General features: G+C 38.0%; 2 protein-coding genes across 4 annotated transcripts in view; one reads left to right on the top strand and one right to left on the bottom strand.

Moving 5' to 3' along the window:
• fancc (FA complementation group C) overlaps positions 1-7,345 on the top strand; it is a 28,139-nt gene extending 20,794 nt beyond the window's left edge. Inside the window, exons 12-15 of the mRNA XM_048209657.1 lie at positions 4,098-4,191; positions 4,972-5,146; positions 5,264-5,470; positions 6,967-7,345. Of these exons, the coding sequence (XP_048065614.1) occupies positions 4,098-4,191; positions 4,972-5,146; positions 5,264-5,470; positions 6,967-7,107 (617 nt within the window). The 3' untranslated portion in view covers positions 7,108-7,345. The remainder of the gene's footprint in view (positions 1-4,097; positions 4,192-4,971; positions 5,147-5,263; positions 5,471-6,966) is intronic.
• An 884-nt stretch (positions 7,346-8,229) lies between these two features.
• LOC125279700 (aminopeptidase O (putative)) overlaps positions 8,230-25,741 on the bottom strand; it is a 100,487-nt gene continuing 82,975 nt past the window's right edge. For 2 of the 3 annotated variants that reach the window (XM_048209655.1, XM_048209653.1), the window contains 3 exons: positions 18,121-18,207; positions 16,877-17,032; positions 8,230-8,447 (listed from right to left, as the gene is read on the bottom strand). In XM_048209655.1, the coding sequence (XP_048065612.1) occupies positions 16,892-17,032; positions 18,121-18,207 (228 nt within the window). In that variant the 3' untranslated portion in view covers positions 8,230-8,447; positions 16,877-16,891. Of the gene's footprint in view, positions 8,448-15,537; positions 16,406-16,876; positions 17,033-18,120; positions 18,208-25,741 lie in introns of those variants that run through there. The other variant, XM_048209654.1, reaches the window with a different exon arrangement.

Genomic DNA, 25,741 nt, shown 5'->3' with positions numbered 1-25,741 from the left:
ATATATATATATATATATATATATATATATATATATATATATATATATATATATATTATTATTATTTTTTTTTTTTTTGAAGGAAATCAATACTTCTTTTATTCGGCCAGGATGCATTCAAAAGTGTCAGTTAAGACATTCATCATGTTACAAAAGTACAGTATCATGTTACTGTTCTTTGGAACTTTCAGTTCATCAAAGAATCCTGAATCACAGTTTCCACAAAAATATTATGCAGCACAATTGTTTACAACACTGATGATTATTAATGATGATAATAATAATAATAATAATAATAATTAAAGCTGCAAGCACCGATGAAAGGGCCCTCGCACCTGGGCTCACCGGCACCCGTTGGCCTTAGGAAAACAGTGAACAGTGGGTGACATGCATGTAAGCAAGTAAATACAGTGGAATATGGCAAAGTCATTTCAAAATGCCTCACTTGCTGCTGCCAACAGGTGGCACTTTGACTGTAACTGAATATTGCCATGTAGATGTCTTCAGGCAAGGACTATTATCAAACGTGTGAAGTTTGGAGCAGACTGGACATTGTATGTCTGAGTTACAACAACTTCCTATTTCATGGCGTTATTCGCAAACATTAGCACTTAGCCAAGTGTTGCATGATTTAACGTGTTTCTAGTATGTTTGGCACTTCGTGGAATATGGAAATGTGTTTCTGGGAATGAATTACAGTGTAAAGCATGACATTTTCCAGCAGATGGGGCTATGACTAACTGAATATTATCAAATAGATGTCTTCAGGCCAGGACTCTTATCACACATGTGAAGTTTGGGGCAGATCCGACACTGTATGCCTGAGTTACAACAGCTTCCTCTTTCATGGCAAAACATCAGACTTTGTTGGTCACCACGGACACGCCCTTCACCGAAAACTCAAGATCTTCGCAATTTAACATCGCTAAGGCCTTAAGATTAGACTGACCAAATATGATGTGGTTCTGGTTAAACTCTATGAGGAGGTAATCACAGTGTAAAACATGACATTTTTTGTTGCCCACAGGTGGCGCTATGACTGTAACTGAATATTGGCATGTAGATGTCTTCAGTCTAGGCCTCTAATAAAACGTGAAGTTTGGGGCAGATCAGACATTGTATGGCCAAGGAAACAACAACTTCCTGTTTCATGGCAAAACATCAGACTTTGTCTGGCCACCACAGACACACCCTTCAGTGAAAACTCAAGATCTTTGCAATTTAACGTCGCAAAGGCCTTTAGATTAGACTGACCAAATATGTTGATCTGATTGAAGCTCTGGGAGGAGCTTGTTAAAGTACAACATCTGGAAATGGCAAAAATGCTAAAATTTTGCAAAGAAAACTCTAAATATCTGACTTCCTGTTGAGTTTACAGATTTTGGACCAAGGGGCTTATTTGTAAGTATTGGGCTTTTACATGTGTGTACCGAATTTCATACCTGTACGTGAAACGTAGTGTGAAGGGCGCTTAATTGAAATTTTGTAGGTGGCGCTATCGAGCCATTTTGCCACATCTAATCCTGAAAACCATATCAGATGTAAATTTTCTCCACTTCTGATGCGTATGCAAAGTTTCATGAGTTTTCATGTTTAGGCCCTCAAAAATGCGATTCATTTCGGAGAAGAAGAATAACTGACTGAGCAATTACAATAGGGTCCTCACACCATCGGTGCTCGGGCCCTAAAAATAATGTTTCTTCAGAACCAAATCAGCATATTAGAATGTTTTCTGAAGGATCATGTGACAATGAATACTAGAGTAATGATGCTGAAAATTCAGCTTCGCCATCACAGGAATAAATTACATTTTATACATACATTGGTAACACTTTTTACAGTAAGGTTCATTAGTTTAACATTAGTTAACTACATTAGTTAAAATGAACTAATAATGAACTGCACTTATACAGAATTTATTAATCTTTGTTGATGTTAATTTCAACATTTACTAATACATTATTAAAATCTTGTTAAAATTAGTTAATGCACTTTGAACTAACATGAACAAACGATGAACAACTGAATTTTCATTAACTAACGTTAACGAAGATTAGTAAATACAGTAACAAATGTATTGCTCATGGTTAGTTCATGTTAGTTGATACATTAACTAACGAACCTTATTGTAATGTGTTACCCATACATTTTATATATTCAAATATATATTATATTACCCTTTTTAATGTATTTTTGATAAAATCGGCCTTGGTGCGCACAAGAGGCTACTTTCAAAACACTTAAAAAATCTTACTGACCTAAACTTTTAAAAGGTAGTGCATATTTGTAGACCTTGATCAGTTTGCTTTGACAAATTTATTTGCTTCCCATATAATTTACATGAATTTGCTTTAAATGGGTTTTTAGAATGAAAACGTATAACTTTTCTCACATGCATGTCAGTCACAGGCAGCTGAATATGAAGGACCATTTCTAAATATATGGTCCTATGACAAAAATTGTGCATGTTTCCTACAGTAAGGGGAGACACAGCTACATAGTATAGTCTAATTATATCAGATCGCTAGCAAATTGCAACACACATCAAATCTCTTTCTTTTACTCATACACAACCCACACCGCTTCATCCAAATTGGTAACCACATCCACTGACTGAACATGACTAAAAGATCGGTATTGTCTCAGTAGAGTGGCTAGAGCTTCATTTGAATCATTCATCCTAAACCTCCACCATCTGAAGTCTCCCAAGCCTGGCCTTATCTCCCTCCCTCCATCAGAGCAGTCCCAAACAAACAGGCTCCTTCCTCCTGTACCCACCCTGCCCGCTTCAGTCCAGTCCTCTGATATCCATCTCTGGCTCGGCTCCCAAAGGACCCTGGGCTCTTCAGTGCCTCCTGAACTCCAGAGGATATCCTCACAATGCCACCTATTCTATAACCAGCATAACTGAAGAATAGCTGCAGACCTCAGGTGCCTGCTGCGCCAGGGGCTCTTTTTTAGGATTATTTGTTTGCGCTGGTTCAATTGTCATTGTACATGGAATGATTGACATGAAGGGGGCCTTCGTCTCTGAAAGGAGACGTGTGAATGCCGGAGCTTAGATATTTACCTCATCGAGCTAAAGATAGGCCATGATCTTTGAACGTAGCGTTACTTAAAGGGACAGTTCATTCAAAAATGAACATTTTGCCATTGTTTACTCACCCTCTTGTTGTTCCAAACCTGACAGAACACAAAAGAATATATTTTGATGAATGTCTCTTTTTTTTTTTTTTTTTTTGTCCATAAAATAATAGTAAATGTACAGTGCTGAATATGTTTTAGGGCAAAACACCCCAGGTGAGTAGGGTAAACAGTTGAAGTATCACCATACTTCCGTTGACTGATTACATTAAGAATTGCAAACATTTTTGTATTAAAAGTTTTATGAAATGTTATGCTTGGATATACAAATGTTATGTCAAATATGAGGCATTATCTTATTAAATATGCACTAATTTTCATACATTTCCAGAAGAGAAATCTGAACATTTGAGTCATCTTGTTGACATATTACATTTTGGACATCTATTTTTATTACTAAAATACTGTAAAATACTGTAAACAGAGAAGAAAAATCACCATGTTTTTAGGATTGAAATGTATAAAAATCAAGCAGATGATAAATGAACAAGCCCCTCAGAATATAGATTGGAATAAAGCTGTAATGTTTAATATAAGTGCTACTGAAGTGGAGATTTTGAGAAAACGGACTTTAAAGATATGTATTGTAATTAAAATCTACAGATGCAAAGAGATTAAGTGCATCGTTTGTTTTCCACTAGTCTGAACCAACACCTTATGAAAAGCCAAATAGCACAAAATCTCAAAACTGACCAGTGCATGAAAAAACATGTTTTTTGACTGTCGTGTCTTGCTTTAAAATAAATATTTCAGTATCTTCATAAAGAGCAAAACCTTGACTAATAATATAGCAGATAGCTATATTTCCTATGGAAAAATTGATCAAGAAGGCCTATTTAAGGCCTAGCGAATGGTCAGTTGAAACCATTTGTCAGTGGGTAAGTTTGGTATCCAGCTCAAAATCAATTTCAAAAGTGTCTAATTTCTGCATTTCTCATTTCACCCTGTTTCAGAGGTTCCCAGGGAAGCCTGGCTGGATCATCTGAGCTGGATCAGAAGTTTACTTCAGAGCGTGACAGAGAACGAGGAGGCGGGAGAAGATGTCAGGTGAGATGAGCTTCAAGACACTCTACACTTCATTGCTTTCTTATCATCTGCTGTGCTGTTACTGGAGAGATTTCCCACACAGTAATCCTGTATGTTTTTGGCCAGCTCAAGCTTGACACAGGAGGGTATTTGGACACAGATAACCAGATATTCAGTGATAGGTTTTCACATGAAGTAAATAGCTGCTTTTGACAAATGCTTTTCCTGGAAAAATACCCAAAAGGTCTATCCGCACCAAGTGGAATGTCCTGAAAGACTTAAAAAATGGTTGTAATACATTACTTTTTGTACTACAGACATGACAACCCCTTCAAAGTTATTTTATAATATATGTACATATATAATATATGCACATAAGTATAAAATGTGTTTTTAATTTAGCCAGACATATGGGATATTCGTTTCATCCTTGATGTGAATAGACCTATTGTGGTGTTTGGTGTGAATAACTGTATACCATACACACACACACACACACAACCATTCAAAAGAAAGAAATTAAAAAGAAATGAATACTTTTATTTAGCAAGGATGCATTAAATCAGTCAAAAGTAAAGACATTTACTGTATAATGTTACAAAACATTTTAATGAAAAAGCAAACAAATTAAAGTTTGAATTAAAGTTTGAAATTCAATTAAATGGACAGCTTAAAGTGATTTTATATATAATATATATATATATTAAACTTGTCTCTCTACTTCTCTTCAGAACACATATGTAACAGTAAATAACTGTTATGTTCTTCCGTTGTGTGTTTGGGTGGATGGTGATTTTCCAGGGCGTATGAGGCTGTTTTTGAGGCTTGGTTCCTGCTGGTGCAGTGTGGGTACTGGGTGGACACAGCTGTTGAGCTGCTTGTTCCGGCAGTGCCTGAGAATCCCGAACCGCTGCTATGGCTCCTGACGTTCTTCCACCACCCCACCAACAGAGGGCACCAGAGGTCCCAACAAACCGTAAGATATCTAATTATGGCACTGAAGTCAGTCAACCTTACGTCACAAGTTAAAAACAGCAAAGTGAAGCAGACTGGAAAATTACTGATGGCTTCCTCCTCTTTGTTTTAATCTCAGGCATTGGCCAGAGAAGCCTGGACTCATCTAAGGATGCTGTTTCTCACTCGTCCTCCCCCTCCTAGTCACCTCAGTGCTGTGAAAGAGCTCCTGTCCTCCTCCTCCTCCTCCTCCTCCCTTTCAACAAACCTCGTCTTGCATCTGTTTTCAAACTTTGCCATCTTTTCCCACGGACCTGTTAGCATTATCACTGAAATAACTGACAAGGTGAGGTCTTCACTGATTCAGTTTCAGCACATTGCGAAATTACATTTACGTCCACAAATGCCAAGGGTTTACTCATGCGAACCCGGTGGCCTATTCAAGACTAGACGAGGGCTGTGCGCAGACCAATTAAGTTGTCATCAGTGCCTTTATTGACCCTACGCTAGTTCTTGTGGTATGCAGAGAACAACAGAATAAAAAAAGGCTGTCTGCTGTTTACGACACATTTAAAATCAGAAGCGTTTCATACACACACACACACACACACACACACACACACACACACACACACACACACACACACACACACACACAGAGAGAGAGAGAGTACAAAAACAAGTTTACCCCCAACTGCTTGAATGCTTAGAGCAGCTCTTTTATGGCAAGGTGAGGCCTCAACTTTGTTTACATACAGGGATATTTCAACCAAAATCATAATACAAAAATGTGATGTTTTGAACAATATTAATGCAGGTGTTTTCTATAAAACAAGTTCAAAGTGACCATGGGCTGTCAAACTGTCAAATCTGACAAACAGAAACCAAAAATTATCATAAAAGTAGCTCACCTGATTTGTGCTTTATACTACCAGTCTTCTGAAATCATTGATAGATCTGTGGTCTTTTTAGGTCATAATTGACTTTTTATCGAATAATTTCAATCTAATAACACTGTCATACTTTCAACCTTTTATGTAAATTGACTTATTTTAATTTTGTCATAATTTTAAGTTTTACCGTCATAATTTTGACTTTTATCATTGTTTTTGTCATAAATGATGACTTTTTATCTTGTATTTTTGAAGTTTTAGGCCATAATCACTTTTAATCTCATAATTTTGACTTTTATTTCATAATTATGGCTTAGTATCTCATAATTTTAACTTTTTATGTCATAATTATGTTGTTGAAATGGCTTCTGTAGGATTTTTGCCATAATTTTTTTTTTCACCTTGACTTTGTTTGCACTTGTTTTTGGTCTGTCTGTCTTCTGGCTTCAGACCTTTTCTGTTTCTTCGGCCATACAGGTATTGGTTTCTCTGTTGTCTTCGGTGGTAAAACACGATAAGTGTGTTCTTTTTGTTTAATTTTCGCTCCTCGCATCACCAAACAACACTGCGCTACTAGCGTATCTAGAGGCAGCGGCCAATGAGTGTGAGGATTCTCTGATGTTTAGTAAAACTCAGCTAGTCATGTCATTTTAACATTGCAAAATACACAGTGTTTTAATTGTGTATGGTGCGGCTCACATCCTCTTTTTATAGAAAGTTTTTAGACTTAAAAAAACATTTTTCTTAATCCCATCAAACCAACACCAAACTACTGAATGCACCTCTATTTTTTTTTTTCTTTGTGTTCCATTGAAAAAATAGTAGCATATGGGCTTTGCAGCTAATGACTGAGTATTACACACTTTAATGCACACTCAATAATTTCTGTGTTCCAGTGGAAATTGTGAGGGCTGATTACCCAAACGTGTGTGTTTTGTGATGCTGGCAGGTGCTGACTGAGGCCGCTGTGAAGCGCAGGGCACTGTGGATCCTCGCTTCGATACGCTGCAGACTAAACAGTGCTCCCTCGCGGGACGACGGGGTTCATTTCAGGCTGAGGACGCTTCAGGACACCCTCCTCCAAACCTAAGAGCCTCGCATAAAAACTCCTAGCTTTGAGCGCTTGGTGAAACTATTTATTAGGACAAGGAATCCTGGCGTGGCTCAGTTACGCACCGAAATGCTGGGTGGGACGATATGGCATTTATAGAAGAGAAGCCCAGCTGCCGTTTTTAACTTCAAAAGCAGTGGGTGTTCTCCCTCTAAACCCAAGAGGGGCCTCTGCACTTGATGTATTGAGCCAAATAAAAAGAACACATGTATTTCTATCTGTGTGTTTGGATGACATCAAACGCGGATCCGAGAAAGTAAATTTCCACCGATGTGACTGCTGTCAGATCTGCGGTTGTATTTCGTGAGTGTTTGGGCTTGGTGTCTTTGTTGTTTGACTGCGGAGCTCCGTCTAGCTAACACGCCGTTTGTCTTGCCTCACTGTCCTCCCACACACACTTTTGACAGGAGAGCATGCCGGAGTCCTTCTCGCCACATGAACGCTCACATCTGCGTGTGTGTGAACTCCCAGCGAAGGGCCTCCTGAATAGTTTAGTCTCTGTACTTTACTTTCGTCACTAGTGCTTCTCCGTGGGTCTCTGTCTCCCTGTAGGACCATTTCCTCTGAGCGTTTTCCCTATTCAACCCTCTCAAGCATGTGTTTATCACTCAAAACTGGGTCATACTGAATTTACGGCCTCGTTTAAACTATAAGAATGTCACTAATGTCTTTCATTTGAAATACTGTTAAAGTAGATGAATTGTCACATTTAATACTAGTGTAATAATTATATTCCTAGTTACTTAATATTGTAAATAAAACGGTTAGTATTTGAGACCACAATTCTAACAAAATATTTTGTGTAAAATGTGGTCAGCCACAGAAATGTACCTGAATGTGTGAGGTGTTGTAAAAACACCAACAGTGTGGATAAGGTGACATGTTTAGCGTGCAAACATGCGTCATCTGCACGTATTTCAACCACAAACATTTTCTTCCTATCTGATCGGAACTCTGGGATTTGATGTGGTGGGCACAAGGTGAGCGGGTTCAGAAAATGCTGACGTCGTCTTCAACGTGCACGAAAACAAGCTGTAGCTTGGTGTGGTTCAGGTCAGTTCAGGTAGCCCAACCCGCTAATACTTCAGAATGACACACGCATTTGAGTACAGGATTTGTTTTTATTTCTTTCTGACAATACACAAGTAGGACTTTATTTCAATTGTGCAATGATGGAAAACAATCCCCCTAATGATAGATTGTTTTTTGTGCATATTCCATTCGTTGTTCTCTCTGAGCAACAGTGAGCAGGTGTCAGTGGGATTCTGCTTGATTTCCCTGAGTTGAACATGTGACTGCACACCAGACAGATCTGAAACCTGCAAAACAGAAGAGCCAGAATCACTACAACATGAAACCTGATGATTCACGGTCAAGACATCATAAATAATGTATCAAGGCAAGACAAGTTATTTATATAACACATTTCATAGAAAATGGTAATTCAAAGTGCTTTACATTAAAGTATAAAAGAAATAAGATAACACTTTAGATTAGGGTCCAGTTCCCAACTATTAACTAGTTGCTTATTAGCATGCATATTACTAGGATATTGGCTGTTTATTAGTACTTATAAAGCACATATCAATGCCTTATTCTGCATAACTGTATTCTACATCCCAATACCTAAACTCAGCAACTACCTTACTAACTATTAATTAGCAGTACTTAGGAGTTTGAGGCAAAAGTTGTAGTTAAAGGTTTCATTCACCCAAAAATCTAATTTTTGTCACTAATTACTCACCCTCATGTCGTTTCAAACCTGTAAGACCTTTTTTAATCTATCCTCTATAGAAAGCAATGAAATTACCACATTCATAGTCCAGAAAAGTAGTAAAAACATTGTTAAAATAGTCAACATGACTACAGTGGTTCAACCCTAATGTTATGAAGCAACGATACTTTGTGCGCCAAAAAAAAAAAAAGACTTTATTCAACAAATATGTCTCTCTCGCCTGTCAGCCTCGTACGCAGTTGATGCAGTGAACGCAGTTCAGCACTTCCCTGTTTATGTCCGAACGCCGGCTCAGTATTGGCCGGAGTCGTGCTGCTCATAACATTAAGGTTCATCCACTGTAGTCACATTAACAATTTTATGACTTTTTTTGGACCTTGAATGTGGTAATTCGTTGTTTTCTATTGAGGATAAAAAAAAAAACTTTTGGATATCATTAAAAATATCTTAATTTGTGTTCTGAAGATGAACAAAGGTCTTACGGCTGTGGAACGACATGAGGGTGAGTAATTAATGACAGAATTTTCATTTTTGAGTGAACTAACCCTTTAATAGTTAGTTAGTTAATAGTGAGAATTGGACCCTAAACTAAAGTGTGACCAAAAAAACAAAAACAAAAACAAAAAACAGATGCAAACCAAATTGTAATGTATGCAGCAAAGTTACTAGATTCTTGTTTAGAATATGAGCAGCATCTATTAAGTCTACACTCTAAACCTGTTACTTTTTATTTGGGTGTAAAAATTTTAAATTATTATTATTTTTTTTTTTACATAAAACATTACATTTTAAATTAAACATTAAATTTTTAATTAAAATATACACTTTCGTGTAAACCTTTTACTATTTTTAATTCCTATCTTTTCAGTAGTTCATTTTAAATGGCCCTGTGTAACAAATTAATTTTTTAAAAATTTAAATACTCAATGTATTTCTCAATTAATATGAAGGTATTAAAGCTGCATGTATAATAAAAGAATTTACTAAAAGAATGGCTAAAATGCTATTTAAAATAGTTTTGGGGGAGTCGATGGGGAATAGAGTACCTCAGGGATGACGCATTTTTGTAGGCAAAACCCGGAAGCGAGTTAGCATTTTAGGGCTTCCGGTTCCATCATTTCAATGGGTTTTTTGGGTTTTTGCTAAATCGCCTGAAATAAGGTCTGTGATTAATAAAGCCTCTAAATATTTTCACGTTTTGATCTATGACAGAAAACACACCAGTTATAACCTGCTTGTGATTTTTTTTTAAACCTTTACTGTGTCTTAAAAATGGCGGTTGCTAACAAAGTGCTAAAACGGACTACTTCCTTTGGCGGGGACTTTAGACGTCATCATGACAAACAGGACATTTGGACAGTATTGCTCATGAAAAAGTTGTTAAGTATTCATACACAGCGCAGATCATAATCAGCGAGCATGTTTTTAAATAGAGTTGTTTTTTAAATGCAGTTTGAGGAAGCTTGGTGATGGTGACAATGTTGATCCGCGACCATGGTGTGCTGTAGTCCGTTTATAGCCTACTGTTAACTTTTTATATCTGACGACTTTATTTATTTTTTCCAAAAGTCTATGGGAAAAATGAATAGGCTTTCAATAGGCTTTCAAACTTCCGGGTTGGCCTACAAAAACACGTCATCCCTGAGGTACTCTATAGCTTTTCATGTAAGTAATTTTGCTATGTAGTATTTTGTTAACGATAACAACACTAATGTGTCTCCTAAGGTAGGCACACTTAAAATGTAGTGAGATACATGTGTGTGGATGAGCCTACAAGTACAGGCTGAAGCAGGAGAGACGAGTTGTCTGGAGGTGGGGGGGGTCTGTGGACCAGACTCCTGTTCCTGCTGAACTGAGCCAGTGTTTCTACAGGACTGTAATCAGCTCAGTAGGCACGGGAGGCCAGGTCCATCTATCTCTCGCACACGCTCACATATGACTTACATTCAGCATGGGCCACTTGATGGAAGGATCAGATATGGGATAATACGCTTCAGCTGAAGGTGCTTAGCACTTCATTTCCCACAAAATATCTCCTAATGACATTTTAAATACGGACCGTGCAACTAATTCCATTTTTACTAGCCTTGGATGGTAATGCATCTTTAAACAGCTTCTAAATATAGTCATTTATGGCCAGCTTCTCCTCAGCTTCATATTTAACTCATACATCTGTCATGACTTAGAAGACGGCATGCTGGCCGCTGGCCGTCCGCTAACTCAATCTGCAGAGGTCCTTTTAAGCACAACTTCCTGTCTCAATTGCTGTCTTTCATATTTCACCCATCAAAGCTAAAAGTGGAGCTGTTTTTACAGTCCAGAGATGCAGATGTTTTGGTCTGTGTGGCCGGGTCTTGCTCCATCCCTCCTCCTGTCCACATTTCCCAGAATTCTGCTGGATTTCATGTGGATTTTGTGGCCCGGCAGTAGGAGAGAGTAAAAACGATTTTGTTTTTCGCATTCAAGTACATAGTGATGCTATAAGATGCTTGAGCCTATGGAGGAGGAGGAGGAGGAGGAGGAGGAGGAAGACAATAACTCCTGGGCTCCTCATCTCACTGTGGGCTCCATTAGCTCAGTCTTTTTCTTTTCAGCCCTCATTACAGCCATCTCCACCATCTCAAACTCACTCTTCATCTGTCATACCAACCCGAGCGCTCTCGGCAAGAGTTTGTTATGCTCGTTGTGGAAGGATCTCACAATCAGCTCATTATGAAGGCAACCGCATCGTACTGCACTGCTACAGTAAAGTTTCATTTTACTCCAGAAACCCTCAAAGAACATTTGCACAATGATATATGAATTCTCAGTCTGATGGGAGGGATCTGAAAGAACTGTATGCTGGAAAATGTTAGGGTATGAAAACCAGGGGTCGAATTTTGGCAAGTTAGCATTGCCTGCTAGGCTGCAAATAGCATCTTTCTCCATTACCAGTCAAACAGAAGTAATTCTGACAAAAAAGTAGAGAAAAAACATAAATTGCAATGAATTCATCATAGTAGGTGATTTAGCAGTGCCTGATTTCCTTAGTAGCTAGTGAAAGGCTTAGGACTGTTAGCATTCTGGAGGTTTATTATTTTTTAATATTTTAGCTGCAGTCCTTGAAAGAGGATAAATTGAGATACAACTTTGAGGAGAGAGCCTTAAAGGTTTAGTTCCCCCCAAACTGAAAATTCTGTCATTAATTACTCAGCCTCATCAAAGACTTTAGATATAGAAAGAAAGTTCACTCCTATTAGTTATGAATGGGAGAAACTGCAACATGCAATATGGCGGAATACGTCCCACCTTCTAAATAAAAGAGCCAATCGCTGATTGATAAAGTCATTGTGTCACTGCAGCTGCAGTTAGAAGCTCCGGTTCCCATAGAAACCCGAGACTCGCGCTTAGGACTGCACATGCGCATTGGCTCGCCTAGCCTGAAAAGTAAGCTTTTTTTAATGCTCTTTAAGAAACAACATTTATGGGACAGTTCATGTCAAATTTTGTTGCTGATTTGAAATGTTATTTAATGGTGAGTTCGCTGTTTTTTGCAGTTTTTGAGATTTAAGGATTCCCAAATTCAAATAGATAGGGCTTGGTCTTGGATGCCAGAAATAGCTGCCCGGAGGCATCGCAAATATGGCCGCCGAGTGAACAGGCATTCCTTGAAAGGGACTTTGGCCTCATGTCGTTCCAAATGTAAAACATTCGTTCATCTTCGGAACTCAAATGATCTTTTTGATGAAATCTGAGAGATTTCTGTCCCTCCATAGACAGCTACGCAACTGCGACTGTGACACTTCAAAAAGTTTGTAAAGAGATCAGAAAACCAATCCATATGAATTGAGTGGTTTAAACTTTTGTTAATGTTCGCTGATCAATGTTTATATGTGAGTAAAAGCCTAAATTCAATCTTTTCATCATAAAAAGTGATTGTCTCTGAAGAAAATTCGGACTAAACCACTCAATACACATGGATTAGTTTTACGATCTCTTTATGAACTTTTTGAAGCGTCAAAGTTACAGTTGCGTAGCTGTCTATGGAGAAGTCAGAAAGCTCTCAGATTTCATCAAAAAGACCTTCATTTGTGTTCTGAAGATGAACGAAAGTCTTGCGAGTGTGGAACGACATGACGGTGAGTAATTAATGAAAGAATTTAAATTTTTGGGTAAACTAACCCTTTAAAACACTGTGTGATAGCATGCTACACTCCAAGTTTGATAGTAGCATACTGACCCCAAACTTTTAAACAGTAGTATATTATTTGCTGACCTTCTATGTAAAGGATGCATGCTCTTTGCACATCCCTAACCTTGATATAATTTTCTTGAGCGATCAGCCACTTGACGACTGATTGGTGCCAACCAAGAAATGCTAACAGAAGGCTTTCTCTAGGTATTATAGACCTCATTGGTAAAGACAGGCGTGAAGAAATTCTTACAATACAAACTAAACTACAGACACCCTCCAGAGACTCTTTCAAGTTGTCTTCCATTTCTCTAACTTGTTTCACGTGTGAACGTATAATCATTATTACACTTTTAGCACTTCGCATCTGCAACAGGTTGAAGAAAAGAGGGGAAAAGCCATTCCCAGAGGTCTCTCTCCGTCTGTCATCCTCTCATCAGGTGCAGAACTTAGCCACTGTGAACAAAGAGTTCAATCACTGTTCACCAATCAGCTAAGCTCTGCACCTGCTCTGAGAGTCTCTCCTCGACACTCATGCGTACGCGCTCGTTCACCCACGCCGCTCGTCGGCAGGCAAGCGTTCCTCCTCTGCATTTTCTTGTCATCCTGTCGGAGGCCCGCAGAGAAAAGCCATGTCTTCTTTTATTTTTATTTTCTCAAGCTACGTTAAGATGGTGCCTCTGGTTGCCATAGCAGCCGTCCGGGCGGCGGTTGTGTGGTAATCCCTGGCAATGTGATTTTTATCTTAAGTCACAAATCAGCACGCCAGGAACCCACACAGCCAGCAACATGAAAGGCAAAACCTGCAGATCCTCTTGCTCTCCTGCGATTGAGCACGCTTGGCTGGGCCGCGGATATGTCCCTCATTATCCCCATCAAGACGCATTTCACAGGCCTCCAAACTCCACCGACTCCAGCGTTCAGATTTCAGCCCCGACACATTTCTCAAGAGTTCTCTTACACTTGTGGGATATTTTTACTGTTTCTGAAGTACACCGACTGTAATTGGCAGACTGAGCCATGAGCTACGGCTGCTTTTAACATCTAGGAATGAAGGGAATTCTTTATTTTGAAAACTGTCTGTCTGGAGGTTTTTTCAAACGCAGCTGAAGAAAGAAAAAGAACCAGTGATGTGTACGAGTGTATATGAAGAGAAAAAATCGATTAAAATCCAGTTTAAAATATGCACCGCAGCAAATGTGTTTTAATGTTGAATTCATGTTTTTTGAAAAACATTTATACCATTTTCAAGAAAAGTTTCAATTAAATGAAATGTAATAATAAAATGTCATGTGGTATAACCATCAAGTAAAAATATATATTACCTTATATCCTAAATATATCATGTATTATAAATAGTCTACAGATACATATTAATATATAGCACTATTTTCAAAGACATTTTTGAATTTTTTTTTAATGAGCTTTTTTATATTTTAGCTCTATCCTCTCTTTGACAGTTGTATGCATGTTGGTTGACTTTCAAATATTAAGCAATTAAGTTTTATTAAAATATTGATACAATATTTTTTCAAAAAAATAATAAAAGATTTTCAAACTACTTTAATTTTAAAACATGTTTTCCTCATCATATCAAAATATTTTGACATTTTTATCACATTTTTTAATTTTTTAAATATACTGTACAGTCCAAAAGTTTGGAACCACTTAAGATTTTTAATGTTTTTAAAAGAAGTTTCGTCTGCTCACCAAGGCTACATTTATTTAATTAAAAATACAGTAAAAAAACAGTAATATTGTGAAATATTATTACAATTTAAAATAACTGTGTACTATTTAAATATATTTGACAAAGTAATTTATTCCTGTGATGCAAAGCTGAATTTTCAGCATCGCTACTCCTGTCTTCAGTGTCACATGATCCTTCAAAATCATTCTAATATGCTGATTTGCTGCTCAATAAACATTTATGATTATTTTCAATGTTGAAAACAGTTGTGTACTTTTTTTTTTTTTTTTTCAGGATTCCTTGATGAATAGAAAGTTCAAAAGAACAGCATTTATCTGAAATACAAAGCTTCTGTAGCATTATACACTACCGTTCAAAAGTTTGGGGTCAGTAAGAATTTTTATTTGTATTTTTTTTAAAAGAAATTAAAGAAATGAATACTTTTATTCAGCAAGGATGCATTAAATCAATCAAAAGTGGCAGTAAAGACATTTATAATGTTACAAAAGATTAGATTTCAGATAAACACTGTTCTTTTGAACTTTCTATTCATCAAATAATCCTGAAAAAAAATATTGTACACAAATATTTTGTACAATTGTACACATTAAATGTTTCTTGAGCAGCAGATCAGCATATTAGAATGATTTCTGAAGGATCATGTGACACTGAAGACTGGAGTAATGATGCTGAAAATTCAGCTTTGCCATCACAGGAATAAATTACTTTGTGAAATATATTCAAATAGAAAACAGTTATTTTAAATTGTAATAATATTTCACAATATTACTGTTTTTTACTGTATTTTTAATTAAATAAATGTAGCCTTGGTGAGAAGATGAAACTTCTTTTAAAAACATTAAAAATCCTATATTTAAAAAACAAACAAACATTCTTATCATAGAAAAGGTGTAATTAACTAATTGTACGCATGAACTGCATTTTTAAAGTATTTTTTAATAAGTTATTAGGCGAGTGAAACATCATTGACCCAAAAACTAAAACAACCTAAGCACAACAACCATTATTCAGGTCTAATAGCTTTTCCTGACACTGTTTGGCGTACTTCAAAACAACAGGTGTAATCTGCTATCAGAATTTACCACGTTTCAAGGCACGTCTGAGCAAGGCAGACGCCCAATGTGTACCGAAGATTTATTGACACCGGCTAGACGCTGACCTCTGAAGACAAACAGGCTCTCTGAGAATGAAAATGCTGCATTAGCGCTGCACAAATTGCAGAATGATCGCTTTGACCGGCGTGATTCATCCAAGTCAAGTGACATAAACCACAACATCTTGGAAAAGCTGCCCGTCTCCTCTGAGTCCTCAAACAAATAAAACTGTCTTGTCAGGATTAAAAGCACCACAGCTTCACCAAAAACACTGGAGCGAGACAACTAATGGATTTATCTCAGGGCCCACGAGTTGTCTCTTTCCCATAGGCTGACGAGCGGCCCGTGCTGCTCGGTTAAACAGAATAATATCTTGTTGTGATGGTGAGAGAGGCCGCTTCAAAGCCAGACAATTACCCTTTCTTCCGTTCATGGTTACCACCATATATCAGTCCTCCACAGCTTTTAAGGAAGCAACAAATTATGTGGACCCAGGGAATCCCTCCCTTGCGGAGGCAGGAATTTCATGTAGTAAGGGCACAGGGATCCACCTCTCTCCTAAAGCTCTGAAAATAAAAAAAAAGCTGCTGACCCGTTTCTTTTCTGGTGCTTGGGAATTGTTTAAGGAGCACATTCCGAATTCATCATAATACAAACAGATTTCGACAGGCTTCCTGGAAAAGAAGAAGCAGGCGGGAGCTTCTGGAAGAATGTGAATGTGGTGGTGGCCAGGACATGGGGAGTGGATCTTTATTAATGAGGGGAGTAAAAACAAAAGAGCTTTTTTATGACTTCTGAATCTCTCTGGCTACTGAGTGATTTTTTTTCAAAGCAACTCTTACATAATATACGACTTTTTTGTTAAACGTGTCCAAAAATAACCAAGTAATGGGACACGCTGTTACTCAGCCATTAAAATCTGTTGACGGTGCAGGTTGAGACGGCATGAGCTGACTGTGGAACCGTTTTTCCAGAATGAGCTGATCGTTTTTGACTTCAAACTACAGTAAAGTTTAGAGGGGACGTGACACTCTTACCTGATTCGTGTGAATTCAGAGGATCATTTCCTCCACAACGCCACGTGCTGATTGGTCCATGTCATCTTTAATGATGGATAGACAATGCCGTGCTAATGCTTGCTGCCGGGCATCTTCCTGGAGCATCAACTCACCGTACAAATACACACCCATGGCCTGCCGTACACACAAACATACACACACTAGAATCAAGAAGTGTTCTTTATGAGGGAAAGACATCTAAACTCTGTTCCTAATCTTAGTGAGCTCCCTTACTGCCTACTACCTACACAGGCAGTTCCCTTCCTGAAATATAATAATATACATTTATAAGTAAATATAAGTATATTTATAAGCAATAGAGTTCAACAGTCAGGTTCTGGAAGTAAAAACTTAATTCATTTTCTCCATAGGGAGATTTTTAATGATTGAAGTACACGCATGAGAGATCACTTCCGAAATCAGAGCGCATTTTCAGACCTCACCAACTGGATGCGCGAGGCAGTTGGACATTGTATTAGAGGTAAAAAATGATAGAAATACTGTTCAGTTTCTCGCACAAACCGATCGTTTCGTGTCTTAGGACATCAATGTGTCGTCACGAGCCGCAGGGTTTAATTTGGATTTGTCTGTGCATGTTTATTTTTACTCTTATAGACGAAGTTCCCATTGACATGCATTATAGGACTGACAGACCGCAACGGTTGGAGTTAAAAATCATCATTTGTGTTCTACTGAAGAAACAAAGTCACCTACATCTTGGATGCGCTGGGGGTAAGCAGATAAACATCAAATTTTCATTTTTGGGTGAACTATCCCTTTAATAAAGGAGATTGAGGTGAAAAACTGCATTACCCAATGTTGTTGTACAGAAAATTCCACCAATCAGAGAGTCAAACCAGTCTTAAGTACGCAGTCTTGTACCTTTTTCCAGATGTTTGTAATGTTATGATTCACCATGTAGCTGGTTGGCTTGGTTCATGGCTTATAACACTTCAACAAAGATTGTTTTTACTTCTGGAACCAAAACTGCTTAAAAAGTGGGCACTGTTGCACTTTATAATCTATTTTGTAGCTCAGTGCACTGTTTTCTGGGATTGTCTTCTGTGTGAAGGCTACATGTGATACTGACTTATCAAAAACAGAAAAAACTAAGTTAAATAGCTTCTGAAACAGACTGTGTGATATGAACATGCCTTAAAAGGCTGCCTATAAAGACAGCTCATTAGGTTTGGGAACAGAGCGCTAGAGAACCACTCATGTACCTGGTCATGAATCAGAAAGAGCTCAACGTCTCGGTATGCCTCTGTGTGTTTATGCTTGACCGCAAGTTCACACCAGCGATGTTTCACCTAATAAGAAAGAGACAGATAGAAAGCGATTAAACAAGATGAAAGTAGCCCAACGGCTCAATAATAACACTGAGCTCACTGGACGTCACCACCTGCAAGAATCACACACATATGGGGAAATCTGGGAAAGCAGAGCACATGACTCTGTAGTTTTGTTATCAGTCGTGTGTCAGTGGAGGTGAGTGCTCTGTTTATGCTTGATGTTCTCTCTCTCTCTCTCTTGTGTATAAATGGAGGCTGTGTTAGCGCAGCAGAGCGGAGAGATCACAGACTGGCTCTGTCTCTCCCTCGTTCTCATTCCCCTTCTGGTTCTTTGCTGTCATTCAGCTCTTTCCTCACAGTGACCTAACAACAGCAGCGCTGAGCAAGGCCCAAAGCCTGACCTCATACACGCCTGGGAGATCTCATTACATTTTTGTATCAATGGCACACTCAAAAGTTTTAGGAGTGACAAATGTATTTAAAGGAATATTCCAGGTTCAGTACAAGCTCAGTCAGCAGCGTTTGTGGCTTAAACGTTTTTTTTTACTGTGATGCCATGGAAGAATCAAGAACCCTTTTCCACTACAAATACCCCCTTTCCACCAGCATGAACCGGGTACTAGTTCAGAGCTAGTACTAGTGCCAGTTCGGAGTTGGTTCAACCGATGAGCCTTCTAAGAACCGGTTTGCCTTTCCACGGGCTAGAGAGCCAGCACAGAGCCAGGATTTACGTCACTATACGTCTCATATTTCACAGCAAAGCTAGCGCTGCAGCGCCAAACACAAACACACCAGGCTTGTTTGAGATGCATCGGCTTCCCCCAGAGCGATCGGCGCATGACATTAAAGCACAGCGAGAACGATCCAAAAGCACAAGGAGTCGTATGCTTTACAAACACACCCGTGGACCTGCGGCACTCCGATGTCACCCGCCGAATCGGTCCGCGCTGCTCCGATGCATCTCGAACAAGCCTTCCATTAACAATCACGAATGTTTCACTACTGTTGATGCTCATGGCTTTGCGAACCTGTATCCATTTGTATATAGACGAAGATTACGATCGAGCTGCTGTTAGCTCGATTAGCTGCTATTTCAAAAATGGCGGTCTCAAGTTTTTTGTTGGTCACGGTAACCCCGCCCCCAGCCCCTGACGCAAGCGGTTCTTACTTCTAGCCCAGCAATGTTTTGGTGCTACTTAAAGGTCCCATTCTTCGTGATCCCATGTTTCAAACTTTAGTTAGTGTGTAATGTTGTTGTTAGAGTATAAATAAAATCTGTACAATTTTAAAGCTCAAAGTTCAATGCCAAGCGAGATATTTTATTTAACAGAAGTCGCCTACATCGAACAGCCAGTTTGGACTACATCCCTCTACTTCCTTCTTTAATGACGTCACTAAAACAGTTTTTTGACTAACCTCCGCCAGTGTTGCCAGATCTCATGAGACAAATAAGCAACCAGGCCTGTGAAAACAAGCCCAAAACAAGCGACTTTTTCTACGGAACTTTTTCTCTTTTTTTTGAAAGCTGGGACTTTGTTTAATATCGTAAGTAACCTGCTCTGTCTTGTCTGTCGACGTGTTGTCAGTATCCTCTTTGCTCCACGATGTATTTTTCACTGCGTGTGACGTGACAGCGCCACGGCTTGTCGGACAAAGCAACAGTAACCAAGGGGGCGGGTCTTTGCGAAGGGCCAATTAGAAGCAGGATGTGGGTGGGGAAAAACTCTCCTGTGTGTATGGGAAAAGGGGAGGACAGAGAGAACAGGCTAGACAAACTCCTACATTTAAATAACATATAGAAAATATCTGCTTGACAACCTATTATGGAGCTGGGATCAAGCCCAAAATAAGCAACTACACTTTAGAAACAAGCCCAAAAAAACGCGACCCGCGACTACCAATATTTGTAAGCGACTTTACAGAAAAACAAGCCCAAAGTCGCTTATAATAAGCGGACTTGGCAACACTGACCTCCGCCCACAGGAATACACAAGAGTTGCTTTTGTAGAGCGTGTTTGTCGCCATGTCGTCGAAACGCTGTTATTTTCATCCCGCAGTCCAATCACCGGGTCTGATTCCGGCTCAAATTGATAGGGTAAAATTAAAGACATGTTTTCAATAACACTGAGCGCATGCATCTCCACGTTATGGTAAGAGGCGTGACCTTTCCGGGCAAGGAGCGCTAAGCTGCTGTCGAATCACAACACAGGAACCGCTGGCATAATCAGAACTCGTTACGTATTTCTGAAGGAGGGACTTCATAGAACAAGGAAGTCATCAGCCCGTTTCAGCCCGACAGTGGAAACAGCGGTATACAGATAAGTAAATTATGTGAAAAATACTGTGTTTTTTTTACACGCGAAACATGAACACATGTTATATTGCACACTATAAACACAATCAAAGCTTCAAAAAACCACGAAAAATGGGACCTTTAAGAACCACTTTTCCTGGTTCGGAACTGGTGCTTTGTGTGTCGAAAGACAAAGAACTGATTTGAAACTAGGCTCTGGCTCCGAACCAGCACTCAAACTGCCTTGGTGGAAAAGGGGTAAAAGATAATATATTTTGTGCAATGAAAAGGTTCCATGGATGTTAAGGGAAACATCAATTCCAATATAGAACCTTCATTTTAAGAGTGTACTACAAAAAGTTCCTCTTTTTTTTGGTTTAACCATCTGGTGCTCTTCGTTGTCGGTCAAAAATGACCGATTTTTTTTTTTTTTTTAATTTCAATGAAATGAATGTACTATATTTTAGTTTGATAATGTTTTTTATTTAATATTTTTTATTTTTAGGGAATTTTATTGTAGTAAATTATATTTACACTGTAGTTATAATCCATTTTTGAGCATGGACCTGAAACTTTTTTTTTTAAATTTTGGTCTCTTTTTAAAAAGGATACTTCGCAAATTATTGCTTAAAAAATACTATTTTCAATTTTTATATGTGAAATATATATTTTCAAAAACGTTTTACTCTAAAACTGCAAGAAAATCAAAGAAAATCTAAACAAGATGTGTTCCAAATTTGAGCTTGATATCTCAAAAAATTGGCTTTCAGTAAGATTTTGTTTGGGTGCAGCACCAATAATTTTCACTAGATGAAATTTGTCTCCCATTCATTTCCAAAGCAGTCACTTTTGACTGAGGAGCACTAGTGTGACTATTTTTTTTTCAGGACCATTTGGCCTTTTCGAATCATGTTCATGATTTGTGTGTGTATGTGTGTTCACCAAGTTACGTACCATTCCGATGAAGTAAAAAAAATGATAAAAAAATTAAATATAAAATTTTTCGCTCAAATGACCGAAGAGCACCAGAGGGTTAAAAAAAGAAGTAAAAATCGAGGTTACAGTGAGGCAGTTACAATGTGAATGGGGCCAATTTTTAAAAGCAGAAATGTGAAGCTTATAATTTTAAAAAAGCAATTTATTTTTCTATTAAAATGTCAAGTTTTTTAAACCAAACATTTTTAGTCATTTTAGGGTTAATTTGTCATACCAACAGTTGTAAATTCAGACAAAAAAAAAAAAAAAAAAAGAAAACGGTAAAGTGATTTCTTTCTCTAACATCATGTTTATGCATATGTTAACACAGTTGCGTTTTGTGTCTAAACTATTGAGTACTTTAATGCTTATGCTTTGACCCCAATCACTTCCATTGTAACTCCGGACTGTAAGCCAGATCATTTTTTTGTGGTAACTAACATTATGCCTCCAATGCTTTCAATTTTGCCTAAGTGAATCCCCTGATTCAGAGGTTGGACATGATAGTTCTGCATCATAACAAGCATGTTAGTGATCTTAAGCAAAGTCTTTCATGTCTTTACTCCTCTCTTTCGCTCCCCCACACGCAGTAGGGGTTTAATTGAAGCTGAATGGGTAGGAGCTCGCGGGGCTTGAAGGTGGCAGGCAGTTTAATGATTAATGAAGTTAGATTGTGTGAGTGTGTGTACAAGTGTGTGAGAATGTTTGCTTTAAGGCGAGGTGTGAAGTGACTCAGGAAAGCAACAGGAAGCAGCGGCACTGCAAAGAGCCTTCCGGTCACAAATCACCATCTATTTAAGCAACACGTTCAAATGTCACCATGCATTTACAAGGAATGAGGTTTTCGTCCTTACCTGCCTGCAAACCTTATCATCTCAGTTGATCACTTTTGTTTCTTGTTTTGTTCTTTCTCTTTCATGTGTCAGATGTTCTGTCATGCTTTTTTTTAAACAAATGCTGTTCATGCAAAAGTGTGCTCAGACATGATTTCAGTCTCCACTGTTCAGTCAGTTTCACAAAATTAACACTCGCCAAGTGCTAAATGCAAATAATAAAGGTGCTTTAGCGAGTCAATAAATAAAAAAAAAATTTATTTTAATATAACAAGCGAATACAATGAAAAGATACAGCACAATTGCTCTACTGGAAAGAAAAGCCCTGTCACACTGTCACACATCTACTAACCTTTACCTCAGTGGAAAATTTACCATCAGACATCTATATGAAATCTGTGGCAGCATATTCATAGATCAGAAATATTCCCTTACTTTTTCCGTTGGTAAGCCAGCAAAGTGAATTAACGAGGAACAAAATGTTTGTGACTGGTAATATTTGACTGGCTTGATTTATGATGATGCGAGTGGCTTGTGCTCTTTTAATCGAATACGGAAAAGCAACTAAGCTTTTATAGAAAGAAAATTAAATAAAAATAAATCAAATATTTAGAAAGTTAGAATGTGTTAAATTATAACCATATCTTTTGCACAGTATGCTGTCTATTTTTGAATTTATAGCTATCATGGACTTTTAAAAAAGAAAATGTAACTTTAAAATGGTAAAAATGAAAACATTGTAAAATATGTTTTGATTTTTTGGTTTTGATGTGAAAATATACTGTAGGTTTTGGGACGCACAACAAATTTCAGAAGAGAAATCAAATAAATATATATAACATTTGTTTGCCCTGGCACAAAAATGTTACAATTACAAAAAGTAAAAAATTTGAACTACTGACTTGCTGGGAATTGTTAACTTGTGAAAGACTTGCGAAACACACACACACACACACACACACACACACACACACACACACACACACACACACAAGCACACACACACACACACACACACACACACATATATATGTGGTTTACGGCGACTCTCCATAGACGTAATGGTTTTTATACTGTACAAACTGTATATTCTATCCTCCTACATTACCCCTAATCCTACCTATCACAGAAAACTTTGGGCATTTTTTGAATTAAAAAACAAAACAAAACACATTTTAGTATGTTTTTTTAAGCCATTTGGTTTACAAGGACACAGGAAGTATCCTCACAAACCATGTTTATGTCATTATAGACATTTTCGTCGTCATAAACCACATGTACAAGAACACACACACACACACAAACAGAATAAGACCAAAATCCTTTCCCGTCAGGGTCACAGAACCTCCCGGAGCCCACAGAAGCCACAGTGACGACAGCCACATACTAGAGGAAACACACATCAGTAATTAGCAGTAAGGCAAATCCCTCAGATACACACACACACAATAGCAGGCCTAGTGTGCGTCTGTCTAGACACAAACAGCAAGCGACCTGTGTGTATGGGATAAAGATTCCTCTCGCCTGGGGTGTGGTAACAGTAGAGTTAATGATAACACTGATCTAAACTCCCACAACAGGAAGACATTTTGTTCAGTCAGACAGCCTGACCTACATTAACCTAACCTGAGGACACTTGAAGAATCCAATAAACTTAATACGCACATAGCATCAGGTAGCTAGCTCATTAAAACTGACGGGAAGAAGGATTTAAGAGTGAATGTGAGAGAAAAATTGCTTGAATGATGATCTGGTGGCTTAAAGGGATAGTTCATCCAATTACTGCCATTTCTTGCATAAAGCTTTAAGTCTAGCATATGAACAGTATGGACTACTGGATGGATGTTTTTGGGTAATACATTTAAATGCATTTGAACACATTTTATAATATATAATATATGATGATTTAAGTAAAATAATACAATATTTAATTATATTAAATAATATCAAATTTAATTATAGAAATTTATATACACTACCATTCAAATGTTTGGGGTCAACCCTAAACAAAGATATTAAAGGGTTAGTTCACCCAAAAATTGAAATTTCTGTCATTAAGTACTCACCCTTATGTTGTCCCAAACCCGCAAGACCTTCGTTTGTTTTGTTTTTGCGCAAAAAAGTATTCTCGTCGCTTCATAACATTAAGGTTGAACCACTGTAGTCACGTTGACTCTTTTATCGATGTCTTTTCTACCTTTCTAGACCTCAAAAGGTACAATGACGTTGCTGCCAATGTGTGGATCAGATACCCTTGGATTGTGTTCTGAAGACAAACAAAGGTCTTACAGGTTTGGGATGACATAAGGGTGAGTAATCAACGACAGAATTTTCATTTTTGGGTGAACTAACTCTTTAATATCTGTATTCTGCAAGGACGCATTAAATTAATCAAAAGTGACAGTAAAGACACTTTACAAAAGATTTCTATTTCCAATTAATGTTGTTCTTTTGAACTTTCTATTCATCAAAGAATCCTGAAAAAACTCATCCTGTTTCCACAAAAATATTAGGCAACTATTTTCAACAAATCAATTATCAAATCAGCACATTAGGTTGATTTCTAAAGGATCATGTGACACTGAAGACTGAAGTAATGGATGCTGAAAATTCAGCTTTGCCATCACAGAAATAAATGACATATTTTGAAATATTTAAACAGAAAACGGTTATTTTAAATTATTTTTACTGTATTTTTGATCAAATAAATGCAGCCTTGCTAAGCATAAGAGACTTCTTTCAAAAACATTACAATATCTTACCAACCCCAAACATTTGAAAAGTTGTGCATACATTTAATTATAGATATTTGTCGTCAACTTTTCAAATCTAAGAAGGCCAGTGGCCTCATGGGACAGCAAAGACTATCTGCACACTTCAGAACTGATGCAGTACGTATTGTTCACTTGTTGCTTTTTACATACTGTGTAGCTTGGAAGTACGTATAAATGAATGCAGAGATTGTATGGAAAAGAGCAGCCTGGGCATTCTGTAAGATTTCACTTTTTGTGAGTAGATGATGACATTCATTCATTTTTGGGTGCACTGTTCCTTTAAAGTGAGGTCAGTATGTCTGATCACTTATTGGCTGACCTCTGTGTGTCCACAGCTAAAGTAACATGCCATGAGCATCATTGATTACACTCTGCATCTGTGGGAGCGTTTCTGTGTGCATGTACACGTATACTTGCAGTAATAAATTGTGGAATGTCCCGTGTAATTACTGCATCTCTGGAGAGAGGGAGAGAGAGAGACGCAGGCAGGCACACTGCAGCTGTCCTGCCTCAGGGGTCTCCCCAGGAATGCAGCTCAACTCTGATCCCCTCTGCAGCTGCCGGGTCTATACGGGGCACAGAGGAGGGCACAGCGACACACATGCACGTAATTTCAATTACGACAACCTATAGCCATCCATACATAAGCTTATTTTCAAACGGTCACATGCACATGC

The sequence above is a fragment of the Megalobrama amblycephala genome, linkage group LG12 (genome assembly GCF_018812025.1).
Source record: "Megalobrama amblycephala isolate DHTTF-2021 linkage group LG12, ASM1881202v1, whole genome shotgun sequence".
Lineage (NCBI taxonomy): Eukaryota > Metazoa > Chordata > Actinopteri > Cypriniformes > Xenocyprididae > Megalobrama > Megalobrama amblycephala.
The sequence above is the reverse complement of the archived record's forward strand: the minus strand, read 5'-3'. Positions and strand labels throughout refer to the sequence as shown.